Below are 17,435 nucleotides of genomic sequence, written 5' to 3' on the forward strand. Positions count from 1 at the left end.
TTACAGACACTATTCCGTATAGTTGCACCGAATCCCCTCATGGAAGAATATAATCATTCGATGAGTAGTGTCAGGATTTCGGTAGAGTGGATATTTGTTGACATCGTAAACTATTTTAAGTTCTTAGATTTTAAAAAAGATTTGAGGATAGCTTTAAGCTCTGTAGGTAAGATGTACATAGTCTCAGCTTTACTGTGTAATGCCTACATCTGTCTATATGGAAATACTACCAGCGAATTTTTGACCAATTACCTCCACCTATTCAAGGATATTTTCACTAATATTCACATTAAATCTTATTTAGCACAGTTTGCTGAAGGGTTAGGGTGCTTGACTCAGGTTTGAGCATAAGGTTGTGCCGAGTCAGGCAGGGCTATAGTATTATCTCTGACAATATTATCACCTTATTTTGGTAAAGGACAAAATAAATGGTTTATTTATTCTTTAATAACAAATGAAATTTCTGCTTTAAGACTAACTTTCCTAAAATTTAACACCCTGGTTAGAACAGTGGGGAATAAAACCATATCCTGTCCTGTTGTATGTTCCCATGTACCCCATATAGGGAGGTGCTCCTACCCTGCCCAAACACCAGTCCTGGAGTACAGTCAATTAACTATTGAAAAATTACATAAAAAAGCAAAGAAGCAAAATTAGATAACATTTACTATAATTAGCACAACACAGCTCTAACAAATAGAAAATTGAGTTAGTTTAATTTAGTTGCATGCCTGTTAATAATCAATGTCAATGCACGAATGGTTCTCAGTTTATTTAACAAAAGAACATCTGGTTAAATCTAATACAACTGTAATGCTTCACCCAGACAGTTTGCCGAAGATATGCTCCAATGTTTAACCATTATTGTTAATATATGTTTTGATGTTGGAATTAGCAAAATGTTCACTTAGTTTGGACTTCCTTATCTCATGTAATTAAATAAAGAGCCAGCAAAGCTTTGAGTAGATTTGACGAGACCGTCCGGCACAAGAAAGCGTTGGACCTAATGCTGACAACCATTAAAAGAACAATTATATACTGTTTTCAGAAGTGGAAGTCTTCACGGAGTTGCCAATCCAAATCGCCTAGTTATTGTCCAAAGTGCTTGTCAAGTCAGACAAACGTCACTCTGAATGCCAAGCTCTATTGACAGTCAGATATTATTTGTATAATTCAAACTCTCCTCCTTATTTTACAGCTGTCCATTTCTTTTTCAGTTGATATCGCTGATATTTGAAAGACCGCTTGACAAGACTGACTCCATGGATGATATGCTACCTTTTAGCGTTCGTAGACCCAACCGGCTCAATTAATATTGTGGTGTGCCATTCAAACTCTTGGGTAATTACGCCCTGGTGACGCTGACTTTGCAGGTAAATCGTAATTTCATATTCGTGGAAGTGGTATATCATTCTTTCACCACTCAATCATCCTGAGAATCAGTGGACATGGAAATCACTTCGAATAGTAAAGATGAACGCGTACTCAAGGACGCAAGGAATTGCCTGAAATAGATTTCTGCTGTCCGATATATTATTCCTCGGTTAAACATTACACAGGAAAATGATAATTAGGACATAGGCCACATTTTCACCACATTTTATTGTGGTTATACAAAGTAGTCAACAGAAGACATCTTTTAAGGAGGGGGGTGAATATGCTAACGGATCGGCGGATTCTGAGAATTATTTTGCCCAGATTTCGGATCTAGAGCAAAATTTTAACGGATTTGCGGATTCTGAAATTGCAGCGGTTCGCGGTTTCGTCGAATTTCTAGGTTCGGATTTTGGATTTTGCTTGTGAGGAAGTTCGGATCGTGGATCTGAACGATCGTCAGAAATGCGTTGTTTTCTGAGTATGTGTATTTTTTTGTCACGGACGAGACTCTCTGCATGTCACGCATCAGGGAAATAGTAACGCACTGAACCGTCTGCTGTGTTCGCGCCCTTATCCATGACACTGTACCCCACCGATTGCGATTCGCTCGATGGGAAAGCCATTGCCTAGCTAACACACAACAACTCAAGGTGCGTTTTTCACCTTTGTACGAGACAATTAGCGAACGGATTCGGATTTAACAATATTTTTTAACGGATTGACGGATTTGGTTATCAAATCGTAGCGGATCAGCGGATTTGCATACACCTATTCACCCCCCCTCTTTAAGATGTATGCCATTTTAATGAAAATGTACCACCACTTAAAGACCTTTAAATAGCACTATGTTCCTAAAGAATATTTTAACACAAAACTCTGATGAAATTACATCCATCACCTTGGAAGAAGATAAAGTATGCTTTATTAACTTTTTGCTTAAGTAAATCAGTGTTCCAGTTTTGTGCAAACAACTCGACAAGCTCTTCAAACACGTTTTCAGCTTGGTTGGTATCTTCATTTTTAATTTTCATTAATTAAAAAAGCCACTCCTAGAGACGATTTATATCATATTATTGCTCAACCGTTTTTTTTTCTTCTACTTTTTGTGGGTTTACTTATTCAAGATCAAGAATAGCCTTTTTCTGGAGGTGATCACTGATATCGAGATTTTTTATAATTTTTTTTTTCAAAAACGTTCGGCGGCAAAATAAAAGGAACGGAATGAACTGATGATGATAACGAAAGAGTTTGAAAATAATGCAAGCAACGAGAAGTTCATGGGTATTCCCACTCAAACTTTCGAGGCAGATGATAATTTTTACAAATATCAAAAATCGGTTCGGTGTTCGGTCACACTTAAAGGACGAGGTTACCCATGGCATCTGAAAATTTTAAGCACTTTAAGGCGAGACTACCATTAAAATAGGAAATTTTGGATCTCTGAGATATGCCTGGCTGTATGTTTTTTCTTTGTTCTGAAAAGCCAGAAGATTCTTCAGTTACCGAAATTTAATTCTTTTTTCCGATCCGATGTTTAACCCAGTTGCAATACCTTTTAGCCCTTCCAATTGTAGCTGAGTTTAAAATAATCATGATTTAACCTCGTTTTGATCCATGACACCAAAAGAATGATATAAAACAAAATTTTATTCGCTTAAATAAAGAAATCCTTTAATTAAAAGGGGTAATTTAAATTACAACTGAAGAGATCAAGAAAGGTGATAAAGGAGGTTGTCCTACATTCATCTCGTAAGCACAGATAGGCGAACATTTTACAGTTGTCAATTTCATTTGAGCTTAAAATATTTTCGTACTCTAGATCTTTGATTGTCCTTGTGGTCACGCTTCCTGAAAAATCGCATTGGTAATTAACATCATCGATCTTACATAGATTACAGAAATTCCCGTGAAGAGTCTCAGATCAAATCTCTTTCTAATCCAATTTCTTTTTTTCTTGCTTGAGTTAAAAAGTCACGACAAAAGAATGAAAGACCTCTATGCTACGATCGACGGTGGACTGTTGTCGGTTATCTGTTGTCAAAATTTGGGTAGGTTGCCATCTATTTTATTCTTCGAATAGATCAGTGAAATGTATTTTAGTCGGTCCATGCCTAATATATGTCGTCTCAGCTAACGACCAAACGGCTACAGATCAAAACCCTACAGCTGTTTGAATGGTTTTGTCTGTTTTCGTTAGAGCCGTCTTGTTGTTACCTAAAATAAAACTGTATTGGTCCAAAACTGTAAGGCCGCATTTGATGCGATTTCAAACCAATTTTAACCTTTTTGGAATCGTGGGAGAGTGTCTTTTTGGATTAATCACGAAACAGACATCTTTACTCTGACTAGAAGCGCCTTCAGCTGCGTGAAGAGAAGCTTAGTTAGCCCAAATCAACCCTCAAATCTCCAACTTATCATGTCCCAGACCACGAGAGAACCTCTTTGTCAGTTTCGTTGTCATCGTTTTTTCATTAGTAATCGGAATCGTCGTTTGACTGTAAGAGGTTTTCTACGCAAGGTTCAACCGAGCAGGCAACTTCCATTTCTTTAATCGACGCTAGCTAAGTGCGATGTTTTATTACGCATAGTAGAGCTTGCGGAAGAAAGAAATTATTCGCTGTCGGTCATCAGTTCAAGAGTATTTCGAGGCTAACCACAACAAAATTACAAAAGGCATAGAAGATGTGCAGGCGTCGATTAGGACTTTTTAATTTTCTAGGAAATCAACTGCTAATCGACGGAACCACCTCTTTGTCATATCTGCTTGTTCAGCCAGCGTGTCACATGAGAGAAGCGTCATTCCCCTCAAGAGAGCTATCCAAAGAACTTAAACTCTCATTGCCTGTGCTCATCTTTGCTCACACTTTTAATTGAGCCATCAAGGCAGCCACAAGGCTCTATGCCAAAATACACTGAACCTCATTCAGTTGTGGATGGTTATTGATCCAAACGTTATTCCTCTGATCATAATTAATAGAGGTATAATTTGATCTAAACAGGAGCCTCATGGGCTGCAGTTCAGTCTCTTGATGATTTGGATACCCGCATGAGCTTTTATTTTGAGCATGAAAATAGAAATGGCGCTAACGATAGTTGAAAAGTAGTTTAGTTTCTCTGATTTTCTTCTTATGGGCCCATTTCCAAGATTTTCCTGATGCTTCATCGATTCATCAACCACTTAAATGCTACAGGCTAATAAAAGAATGATTCACGCAACCTGAATGTTAATGGCACTCTAACTATGGAAACTTGAAATAATTCGCCCAGGTTAAGCTGGGCTGGTGTTTATGGAGTTTTTGCAGGTCTATTTCAACATTCAGTCAGCCAGCCATACGAATATTACCTGTCGTAATATCATGTTCAATTCATCTTGTCCAATTGTTATATAGATCCTTTCTCAATTTGCAATTGAACGGAAGAGAGTTCATGCGGAATTCATCAAGTTAGCTTTCGTTCTGGCCAAGTTTTCTCCGTTTTTACGCATAAATAAAAACGCAAAGAAACTTCGTCTTCAAACAGGCCAAAGACAAATATTTGGGTAGCACAGCGTCAAATGATTTCGCTGATGCAGGTTTTGAAGGTCATTTTCGAAGGTCTTTCAAATATCATTGCACGGCGCAGCGCCAATAACTCAAGCACAGAAACGAACTATTTAAACGCGAAAACGTGAATCTGGCTGCTTCTTTCGATATGAAGCGACATGATTTACTAAAAAAAATTCCAAAAAATTACTGTATTCCTTAACTAAAAAATTCAGGATATGTAAAGCTTCAAAGTGCCTCTGTCAACTCACACGTCATCATAAACTTTAATTTAACTCTTTTATCAGCAGTTGTGCCCATAAAGACTTTGTACTAAGAACATAAAGGCCAAAGTTGACTAGAGAATCTTGCAGTTAAATTAAAGAAAATAACGGCAAGACACTGTCAATTCCATTCATGAAGGAAAGCTTTTGTTATCTACCCCATTAAAGAACTATTTACTCACGACAGACCCTGTTGGGTGTTAAAATCGACAAATCGATGTCGGATTTCCATCAGTGAAAATAAATATATCGGGATGAAAATTTTAAGTGATTTTAATGCCTGTACGGAAAGTTATGAATTCAGGCATATCTTCCTTATTCGCCCGCTATTTCAACATGACTGCATATTTGAGAGCCATACTGAACAATTTCAAAGTCATGTATCTGAAATATACAAAGGAATTATCTGCATGCAATGAAAGGAAGAGACAAGGTTACGAGATAAGAATTAAATTGACAAGTTCAGAAAAGCAATTTTTTCTTCTAATTACGTATGCTAAGAAAATACGGTGAAGTGAAATGTTGACGCCATACCAAGTTTTCCTGCAACCTAAAAAGTTGTTTTAATAGGTTGAGTCGTGAAAGGACCCTGCGGCGAGTCCTTTTCTAATTTCTAGTCGTCGAGTAATTCATGTAATGCAGGTAAGACTCACATTTTCGTTTCCTTTTCCTCCCATCCACGAAGTCAGTACGAGCGCTTTCTATTTCGTAAACTCTAAGTGACGTTCTCAGATAACGTTTAGGCTGAATAATAGATGAAAGTTTTACCAAACAACGGTTCATCTTTCTCGAAGAAAAGGCTCATGCAAGGTTTTCAACCTCTCGTTTATTCCACATCAAAGATGCCTGGGATTTTACGTTTTCGTCCATTGGTTCAACTATGCCATGATCGCATACCATTTTGAATATTACCTTATGTAGGTATCTAGTGCAACAACTTCTCGACGCAAAACTTTCTGTTAGAAGTTTCTCCAAACAGAGTAAGTAGAGTTTGCATTTACGTGCGTGTGAAATTCCCACGGTGACAGCATGTTACCTCAAATGCCATTGGCAACCGGTTAGAGTGAAGGCGTTTGTTATGATGGGGACTAGAGTTTCATGTAATATGTCCTAATTCGATGGATAAAGAATCAATTATCCCTAGATTCATTACGTTATGGGTTACATTCATACAAAAATAATATAACCCTTACACACATCATGTAAATAAGACTTGCTTCAAAGCAAAATAGCTACCAAACCGGCGGGTGTTTGTTAGTTTGTCCTCTGCCGCATTTGAGCTTTAATTAGTTTTTATTGACTTTCAAAGCGGAAGACACAACTCCGTGTTTTACGCGGATGGACTATTAATATGAGCCATGCTGAAATTCAATTCATTTTAAGCCCCACACATGCAAACATTTAAGTTTGATATTCCTGTCCGGCTGTCTCGAGGAGATGCGTGCCCGATACCCGCATTAATATTCAAGACAAATCATCTTGAAATGTTAAAATAAAGAACTGATCAGGATTAAACTCAGTAGTTCATCAAGTTCATTAGTCTCGGGCTTCTGAATTTTCAAACCGATGGACGAGGGAAGCAAGGTTGTCAATCTAGTCTATAGGTATACGGTGCGGTCTCTTAGTCTACATCAACCTGAAGAAACACTCGGATCATTGAACTTGAAATGTATTTATTTTCCTTATTTTCTCTTCCTTTAGAGCTAAGAGATTACAAGTCTTTAAGGTGGCAGTGGTCTCCCATACATTCTATCGCAGGCATATTGTTCTGTATTGTCAAAAGGCAATTAACGCCTCTAAACTCAATAATTTAGATAAGAGTAAGTCAATGTTGTAAAGCGAATTCAAGGGGAGATTGATTCTCTGTTTCCAAAAAAATTCTATACATGTGCCATTGGTGTCTTTACATACTATATCGTTCTTTATCTCAAGTGCTAGTTCTGTTCTATCAGGTATCAAACTGGGAATGAAAGATTAAGTGAAATGAAATCGTTATTGCTAATGCTTCGTTCTGATAATGTGTTGGAAATCCCAGTACAGCAACACTAGTCACTCTCGTAGTTTTTTCCCTATCTTTATTCTAGTCGTCATACGCTTCGTATCGCGTCGATCTTAGCCTATTCTTTTACAAAACCACAATATCGTAAAGACGACCCTTGGTTTCGCGTTGCAAGGTTACAAGGCTGACGTCACTTTTCCGACACTCTGCCCCTATTTGTCTCGGAGAGCAAATGTCTGTCGAGAAATGAACCTTATCCCTTAAATTTTATGAACGAATCTATCATCTAGAATTCTCAATCGATTTCCTAATCACACTAATCATTGATCAATCAGTAGCCATAGTGGCAGATGTTCAGTTCATAAGTAGAATGTTCAAGCATCCAATCCGCTGTTGTCATCCAATCTGTTGCGGTTTGGTTCACAGTTCAATCCCCTTCCTCATCGTGAGCAAGATCCTCCATACGCAATCTTGCTGCCACGGCTGCATCACACGAAGGCCTGAACGCTGGCGCTTCGATGCGCAACTCGGTCGTTGGAGGTCTGTCACCGTCTCACGGTCGATCACATGACAGTTCTAACAGATACAGCTGCTGTACTGTTCGCTCTAGATGTGAAGTCCCTGTGCGCAACCTTGCTCCCCGGACAACACCATCACGACTTTTGATTAGTTCCGTGACGATCCCTACCTTCCATTTTCCACGATTCTTGTCATCCGACTTGATCAGCAAGACCTCGTCCACACTAGGATTGTGTGTTTTCCAGGATTCTTTAGACGATGGCGTTCGCGCAGCCCCTTTACGTATTCCCCGTCCATCGTCTCCAGACGGCCTCCTTGCATCGTCTGAGATACTTTGCTCGCTTGCGTAATTCACCGTCTTCTATGCGGTGTGGTTCCAACTCGAGAAGTGCATTTGGTTGACCAAACAATAGGGAGTGGGGGTCAAGATCGGTAGCTGCACATCGTCCTCTACGTAATTTAATGGTCGGTTGTTGACTGCAACCTCCACGTCTAGTATAGCCTCCTCTAACTCGGTCCACGTTAGGAACCCGTTTCGAGTGGTCTTCTGTAGACTTCTCTTCACCAATCCAACCATTCTCTCGAACTGCCCTCCCCACCAGGGTGCTCTGCTCAGGTTGAATTGCCACTTGATTTCCTGACGGGAGAGGAATTCGTTGAGGCGTTCATCAGTCATGACTTGTTTCAGCCACTTAGCTTCCGCGACGAAGGTACTCCCGTTGTCTGAGTAAATGTTCTCTGGTCGGCCACGTCGGGCAGTAAACCGAAGGAACTCTCCCTTTTCTAGGCTGGATGGTAGCTCAAGGTAAATACCTCTGGTCAGGCTACAGGCGTAAAGCGCTATGTAAACTTTGCCTTCTTGATTTCTCCCCTTTCTATACTTCAGTGGTCCGGCGAAATCCACTCTGACTACTTGAAACGCAGTTTTTCCTTCGGTACGATCCCTTGGTGGCTGTCCTGGTGGCGTAGCCGCGAACGCTGTGGCGCGGAACCGCTTGCAGCCGTTACAGGCTTTAACGACTCTTTTTGCTAGGCGTCGCAACCAGCGAACCCAGTACCTTTCACGAATCTTTGCCATTGTGAGGCTCACTCCCCCGTGGAGTGTCCTGATATGCGCGTCTGCAACCATCTTCTCCGCGAACGGATGAAACTCAGGCAAGTAAATGGGATAGTCTCCCTGAATCCGCCCTTGGAATTCCAGTAACCCGTTTGCATTTTCTTGTAGGTTCAGATGTACACAATGATCTTCGAACCGCTCCTCTCTCTTCAAATTTACTTGTGCTCGCTTTAGCCACAGGTGTCGCTGCATCTCAATCTCCTTTGTCGTGAGTGGTCCCTTAGATCTTCTCGTCTTTTCGCTCCGTAGGTTATGCATGAAACGTGTCACCCAAGCACAAACCCTCAGGGTTTTCCATAAGTTGAACTTGACCAGCAAAGCGTCTAGGATGTCTGTCTTAGCATGTGCTACAGCGAATACTTCCCGTATCACGTTTGCTTCCGCCTGACTGTCTGGTGTGGCCGTTGTCTTAATATCGGCTGGCCATCGCTCTCGATCTAGTAGCCACTCAGGCCCTCTCCACCATAGCTCTTCGTTTTCCACGCCTCCGCTCCGACTGCCAAGGTCAGCTGGGTTGTCCTTTGTACCCACATGGCGCCAGTTTACTTCTGGGTTTTGCTGGATATTCTGCACTCGATTGCTCACGAACTGCTTGTAGCTCGCTGCTCCCTTAATCCAATGTAACGCAACGCTGCTGTCCAACCAGCAGAACATATTTCCAACTGGGAAACCATCTAATGCTTCCTTAACGTTCACAATGAGATTGGTTGCCATGTGACCTGAGACCAACTCGAGGTGGGGGATGGTGAGGCCTTGCTTCGCCAGTCTAGCTTTGGCTGCTATCAGCCCAACACTATCACCGGATGGTTGAGATATGACACCGTACTCTGCCGCAGAAACGCCTTGTCTGCTTGCGTCGCCGAAACAATGTAGCTCAATGTTGCTGATCTATTCAAAGTGTTGAGGGATGGCTCTGGGTACGGAAATGCTCACTGGTAGCTGTGCTTCCCACCTTGACCACTTGGTTCCCAGTTGACCAGGAAGTTGAGCATCCCATCCGACTTTTAAATCACATGCGTTTCGGTATAATAGTTTTCCACTCAATGTCATAGACGCTACGAGCCCTAGCGGGTCATACACTCTTGCTATCTTCGCTAGTATCCCTCTCTTTGTCACTTAGGTGCGGTCAGTTGACAACTTTATTTCAATGGTATCTTGTCGCTTGTTCCATGGAAGCCCTAGAATAGATCCCCCTCCTTCTTGAGGTGCACCCAACTGTTCTTTCGCGAATGTACTATCTTCGCTAAGAGACTCACCAGGAGACTTCACTGCCGAAACATTTGAATGCCACTTGTGCAGCTTGAGTAAAGCTTGGTCAAAGACATGGGTAACGCCTGCTTTGACTTCACGGGCAGCTTTTACGGTGGGTCCTCCGCTGATAAGGTCATCGACGTATAGACTCTTCTCTATTTCCCTCAGCAGTTCTGATAACTCCCTCAAGAGGAAACGGGGATGGCGGCAAACCAAACAGAGCTCTCGTGAATCTCAGTATTTCCACTCATCTGTGATCCAGTGGAATCTCATGGCATCTCTGTCTTCTTCTCGTATTTGTACTTGTAAGAACGCTTGCTTGATATCACCTGTTAACGCGACTGGGTGGAAACGTACACGGAAAGGAACATCCCAAAGCTTGTTCTGCAACGGAGGTCCCGCGTGAAGGCACTCGTTGAGAGAAGGACCCTTCTCTGAAGCTCGGGCTGAGGCGTCGTACACGATTCGAAGTTTGGTACTCTCTGCAGCCTCTCTCACCACCGCTTTATGTAGAATATAGAACTCCTTTCCCACTGGTGGGCCTGACACTCGCTCCACTATTCCCTCGTTCAGCTGGTCTTTAATTATGGTGTCATACTTCTGGAGTATTCCGTTCTTCTCAAGTTTCCGAATGGTACTTTCCAATCGCATTAAACTTCCCGCTCTGTGGTTGGGCAGTGGAGGGTGGTTTCCTCACCAGGGCAGCCCCATCTCGTACCACCCCTCTGGGCCTCGTGTTAATTGTTCCTTGACTTCTTCATAAACATCTGCTTGATCTCCGGTTGGTGTGTCACGCAATCCTAGAACATCTAATCTGCTTAGCCGTTCGTAATCTGCCGCTGTCGTCAGTGTCAAGAACATATTAGCGAGATCAACGTCTTTACCTGGAGACATAATTGTCCATCCGAACTTTGTTGGCTCTGCAACAGGTTCGCCGGAACGTCCGATCTTTGGTATGGTTTCTGTCTTTATTTTCGCGTACTCGCTCGCACCCAGGATAATGTGGACTGGTAGCTCAGGCTTCTCGTCTCTGTCGTCCATGTATACCCCATCTAGGTAGGGATATTTCTCCAGTATCTCAGCATATCCTGCGTTGCCAAGTGATAACAATGTACTACGGTCCACTCTGGTGACTTCGGTCTCCAATCGAAATTTTCCATCAATACTGCCAATCGTCACGCTATGAACTCCGATGACCTTGTTTGTTGACCCAAGCATAATCTCTATGCGCTTAAATCCTTCTCCTTGCGGTTTGCTTCCCAGGTGTTCAAGGATAGCTGACGACGCGTATGAGCTGCCTGCCCCAGTGTCTAGGAGTGCGCTGCACTTGATTCCATTTACTTCTCCGTCAACAACTGGATACACGACTCTCTCAGTTCCTTTGTTTTGTGCCGTCATAAATCTTCCCCTCGTTGTGTGACCGCTTGGTGGGTGATCACAAAGTGGCGTGTGATGTCTGCGTTGAAAGTTATGACACCCGCGGCTTCTATAGCTGTCTGCTCTGTGTTTGTCACTTGTACAATTAAAACACAACTGTTTTTGGCTCAAAAATCGTCTGCGGTCTCCGACCGCGACAACTTTGGTGCAATTAACGGATGTGTGATTCGTGTCATCGCAATAGACGCACCCGCGCATCTGTCTTCCACTTGCTTGTTGTTGGACCTGATATGACTTTCCGCGTGGCGGCGGGACGCGTGCATTCCAGTCGTTGCGATCATTCTTCCTCTTGGACACACTCGCACCATCGCTTTCCTCTCCTTCTGAATTTATGTCTCTCCAACTTTTAATTGCCTGAAACAGTTTAGCGAAATCCCAGTCTCGCCAATCTTCGTGTTCCCGGACTAAGTCTCCCTTTATTCCTTTCAGTTTTTCTGACATTGCCCTCACATTTCCGGAGACTTCACGTAACTTCCCGAGCATCTCTAAGCTTTGTACATTGAACAGAAGCTTTTAATAAAACTCAATTTGGACTGGCGCTTGTGATGGTAGGCATACCCATGATGTTGCTTACATATGCGTTTACAATTTCTGACGTTTTCCCGTACTCCGATTTTAGGATGGCCTTCGTTCTTTCGTACCTCTCAAGATTGAATGGGAGTCCATCTATGTCCACTCGCACCTTTGTAACAAGGAGTTCCTTTAGATAAGCGAACTTTTTCACTGCTGACAGATCTGTCGCGTCTATTTCCGTAGAAAATTTGTTCCAAAAAGAGAGCCATTGTTCGAAGGACCCATCAAACCTCGTTATTGATAGCTTTGGCAACTTTGCGTGCATTCCAGAATCGCCTGGTAGCCCTTTCCCTCTTTTGCTACTTAATTCTTCTGATTTTTCTCGTAATCAAGCTTCATTTCCCATTGTGCCTTTTCAAACACGAGCTGCTCCTCTCTCTCCTTCGCGATTGTCGCTTTCTCGCTTACTTTTTCGGCCATTTGCGATTTTTTCTTCACCTCCGCCAAACACTTCTCAAGGTATTCGATCTCCGCGTCTACAAACTCGATAACTTTGTCTATTTCATTGCTCCATGCACATACCTCGTCCATTTGTTCACCCTTTGCAATCTTCTTCTCTTCGATCTTTCATTTGATCTCGTCAGCTTCTATTGCTAAACACACCAACGCGCCACGGTGTGTCCCAATAGTTGACGCGTTTGCCTTGTCCGCAATTCCCTTTCCCTTTTCTTGCTTGTACGCCAGAAGCTTGAGTTTTGCGTCCAAATCCTTCTGAAGTGCCTCCAGTTCCATATCTCGATCTCAGTCCCGTCGGAGGTAGCAGTTAGTGTTGGAATTCCCTGTACAGCAACACTAGTCACTCGCGTAGTTTTTTCCCTATCTTTATTCTAGTCGTCACACGCTTCGTATCGCGTCGATCTTAGCCTATTCTTTTACAAAACACAATATCGTAAAGACCACCCTTGGTTTCTCGTTGCGAGGTTACAAGGATGACGTCACTTTTACGACATCTGCGCTAACTTAGAGTCTAAACCGAAGCTTTACTATCACTTTGGTTCTTAGATTCATCATCAATCACAAAGTTATTATTATTTATCAGGAAACTCTAAATGTGTTTTTCCTTGCCTGTTCCTGTTTCCAGCAATTCCTTCCGGCCTTTTCACTGCTCCGTTGACGTCCAGGAACATCGGTCTAAACCAGAGTGAGCTTGATTTTAAAAAAGTTCTTATAGGTTTTTCCCTATGAATTCCCAATGGATTCCTCTTACTGCTACAGCTTCACTTTTATCCAGTAAATGTTTAGCGGAATTGGTTTTGCTTCATGTTAGGCGTGTACTTCATTTATCTCGAAAACGAGGTTGCTATCAGATAAGATTTAAGGAGCTACGGCTGTTAACTCGTGATTCATCAAATAGTAATATCAGGGTCATCTTATCTAATTTTAGCAACAGAAAAACAGAAACCGAAGATGACGTTAAAAGAGACTGAGGTGGTTATCCTCACAGTCCTGTACGCCATCGCGATGCTCGTAGCATTTGTAGGGAAGGGTTTCCATCTATATTGTGTGGAAGAAACCTAAAGTAAGATCGCTGACAAGCTTCATGTTCGTCAACATGGCCATCGCTGATTTGCTTGTGACGTTGGTTGTGATGCCCTGGTCGATTGCCCAACTCTATACAGACGGCTTATGGATAATATCAGGAATATTGGGAGAAGTCACGTGCAAATTTATCGTATACACTGCCTTTGTCACTATAACAGCGTCCATCCTCTGCCTGACATTCATGGCAGTCGATAGGTACTATGCCATTGTTCATCCGTTCCGTCGCCATCTTTGGTTCCGAAAGCCTAAACTGACAGTACCATTTATTTGGATCTTGTCACTGGCCTCTATGTCCATTTTCCCTGTTGTTCAAACCGTGGAAGACCACAATTCCCAATGTATGCTGTCTGTTTACGTTTTAGGTGATCCATACAGGGCCTTGCGAGGGATATTCCTCTTTCTGGTAGTGGTCAACTATCTGATCCCTTTGAGTGTTATTTCTGTCTTTTATACTATTACCGCACGGAGGTTATGGTTCCATGTTGCACCTGGAGTGGAACATTTGACAGGAAACCGAGTGCAACTCAAAGCCTCGAAGAGGAGAGCTGTTAAGATGCTCATCATTGTTACCTGTGCCTTTTCCCTTTGCTGGCTACCAGCAAATTAACAGGGAGCGCGGTAGTATATCTAGTAATGCGTTGTTGACCAAGCATGAGGACTCAAACCTGAGCCAAGCGTTGATAGACAAGAGAGAGCTTGCCTGCAGGTTACACATGGACAAAATGGCTGCGGTGCTGGCCACCGCCGAAAATGAAACAAAGAGGAAGGGCTAACAGCCAATCAGCTCACAGAATTCGCTGCATTAGTTGCACCGCTTGCGAAGCCAGCCAGTATAAAAAGGCAAGGTAACGCAACGGCGTACTATAACTCCTAAAGCAAGAATCGCTCCTAACTTATTCATCTAAGGCAGTCAAAGTTTAAAATGTTATGAAAGCTGAAAAAGAAAGGGTTCCTTTGTCGCGCTTATAAGAGCTACAAGGTTGGATGGCCGAGGGTGGACGACTATTCAAGAAAATACAGTATATCGACTACTTGAGGCTGTGCGCGTTATTTCGTATTGTTTCATATTTTACATTATCTCATATTGTCCAGTTTGTCAAGAAACCAGTCGTCGTCGTGTGTTTACGTCCTATAAAAACGTCGCATCGGAAATTTCACGATCTAGCTTCGCAAAGAAATGTACCAGCTGTTGTTTTGCCTTGTTTTATTTATTGATTTTTTTTGGCAGCATTTTGTGTTTTGATGTTCTGATCCCGTCGCAGTTTGCAGGGCGACTTCCAGCAGTAAATGAAGCTGTTTTTCAAATTTTTGTCTCAAACGACCATTTATTCCTGTCACTCTGCTGGAGATAGGTGAAGAGCTCAAAGAGCAGAAAAGTTTGAGTCACAAAAATTTCTTCAAGTTATATATCCCTAAAGCGCTCAAGGATTACTCTGAATGCAGGGACTTCAGCCTGAGTGAACCAGAAAGGATAGACAACACTTCCCTAGATTAACCTGTCAATGTCAAAGAAACTTAATTACTCCGAATATCAGGACTGCAGCCTGGTTGAACCAGAAAAGATAAACAACACTTCCCTTTATTGACCGTGACTGAAAAGCTAAGTTTGTTATATATCCCAGAAGTGCTGAGGCATTACAATGAATGCCAGGACCTCAGCCTGGGTGAACCAGAAAGGATAGACAACACTTTCCTATGTTAACCATGAATGAAAAACTGAATAATATGTTATATATCTCAGAAGCGCTTAGGCATTACACTGAAAGCCAGGACTTCAGCCTTGGTGAACCAGAAAGGATAGAAACAACTTCCCTATATTAAACATGAATGAAAAACTAGTTTGTTATATATCCCAGAAGTGCTCAGGCATTACACTGAATGCCGGGACCTCAGCCTTAGTGAACCAGAAAGGATAGACAACACTTTCCTATATTTACCATGAATGAAAAGCTCAATATGTTATATATCCCAGAAGCGCTCAGGCATTACACTGAATGCCAGGACTTCAGCCTGGGTGAACCAGAAACGATAGACAACACTTCCCTATATTGACCATAAATGAAAAGCTAAGCATTTTATATATCCCAGAAGCGCTCAGGCATTACACTGAATGACAGGATTTCAGCGTGGGTGAACCATAAAGGATAGACAAGACTTCCCTATATTGACCATAAATGAAAAGCTAAATATTTGATATATCCCAGAAGTGCTCAGGCATTACACTGAATGCCAGGACTTCAGCCTGGGTGAACCAGAAAGGATAAACAACACTTCCCTATATTGACCATAAATAAAAAGCTATGTTATATATCCCAGAAGTACTCTTAACTGTCCGTCAAACGAAGTATCCCAAAGTGAGATTTGAAGACATGTGTTCCAAGAGAAAATAAAGTACCATAGTGCAAGCTGGACTTTTTTATACATGTCAATATAGAAAGGCAGTGTTGTACCTACCCCCCAATATTTGCTTTGCTCTTTGAGAAACACTTAGCACAGGCTTCCTCACGAGGAACATCAGGACAGGCACATTCCTTTGAATAAAGTGCATGTATAACTTAATTATGAATTAACTGCGCTAAAGTCATCTAAATGTTCACTTCTATTTGTAGATATTAAATCAATGTTCACCACAGATGAGATATGTTAATTTTTATGGACAGATTTTTACACGGCACTCTGTGTCCAATCCTCACTTCCAAAGTTCATTGATATATTTGTCGGCATCACCACCTTTTTCTTGAGTAGCATTATCAGTGCTTTGTAATCAAAAGTAACTGTGATGAAAAAAGACAAGAAGATAATATCAAGTTGAAGTTTAAATAGCTACATCACAGATCTCAAATGGTAGACTTTCTATTGAACACCACCTCTCCAGATATTTTCTAACACTGACACGCATGAAATGGATTCAATAATACTATAACAAGGCTAGACATGTAACATAAAAACATTGCAAAAATAAATATTAATAAGATTATAAAATATAAGTAGTCAAGATTGGCAGACTTAATAACCTGGAAATTTAACTTTAAAGTATCTTCCTTCCACCACCATTCCAGTTTTCTCAATGGCATCCCTCTGGCAATTTATATCTTTTATAGTAGCAAAATAGAAATGGAATAAATCATAATACTGTCAAGACCCTATCAAGGAAACCACCGGTGGTCCAAGCGTACTGAGAGTAACTAATGTGCTAGCCTGCGAGCCGGAGCCGTTTTTTGCGAGCCTCGAGCCTCTTCTTGCGAGCCACTGTTTGTTCTATATATATCTCTCCTCATTTTGTCTAACAGTGTTTGGCTCTTCTCCAGAAAGCATTTGAAGGTGAAAATCTGAGAAAATATCAAACTAGATGCTCGAGGAGCGTTCACTCGGGCTTCGTAGCGAGCGCTTTAATTGAGAATTCACCACGCGTATAATTTATTCAAAACTACCAAGCCATAGCATTCACACAAAACACGAGTAAAATTATAATATGCAGCATGAGATCTGATTTTTTTACCTTTAATGACACTGTAACATCATTATGTTCATGTAGCTTGGTCATATCCCTATCCAATTTACCGTTGTTAGCGCCACCTTCGGGCGGGATGCTCGTCTCAGCTTCAGGGTCATCCTCGGTGTAAAAACCTGACGAGGTTTTCTTTGTTTCATGAGGTATTTTTTCGCTGTACGCTATTGTTAATAATGTTTTGGAACTTATTTTCCTGGGGCTCACAAAAAATGGCGCCGGCTCGCATTATAGCAACCCCCAAGCGTACTGTGTGTGACTGTTAAAATCTGCACGCTGCAAACTCTGTAAATCTCAACTGATTTAT

General features: G+C 41.8%; 1 protein-coding gene and 1 pseudogene across 1 annotated transcript in view; one reads left to right on the top strand and one right to left on the bottom strand.

Annotated features, from left to right (window-relative positions):
* Window positions 1–1,757: 1,757 nt before the first annotated feature.
* Window positions 1,758–17,435, top strand: part of LOC111326302 (RYamide receptor-like) — a 34,581-nt gene continuing 18,903 nt past the window's right edge. Inside the window, exon 1 of the mRNA XM_022930266.2 lies at window positions 1,758–3,425. Within this exon, the coding sequence (XP_022786001.1) occupies window positions 3,362–3,425 (64 nt within the window). The 5' untranslated portion in view covers window positions 1,758–3,361. The remainder of the gene's footprint in view (window positions 3,426–17,435) is intronic.
* Window positions 10,762–12,343, bottom strand: LOC148724294 (uncharacterized; annotated as a pseudogene).

The sequence above is a fragment of the Stylophora pistillata genome, chromosome 9 (genome assembly GCF_964205215.1).
Source record: "Stylophora pistillata chromosome 9, jaStyPist1.2, whole genome shotgun sequence".
Taxonomy (NCBI): domain Eukaryota; kingdom Metazoa; phylum Cnidaria; class Anthozoa; order Scleractinia; family Pocilloporidae; genus Stylophora; species Stylophora pistillata.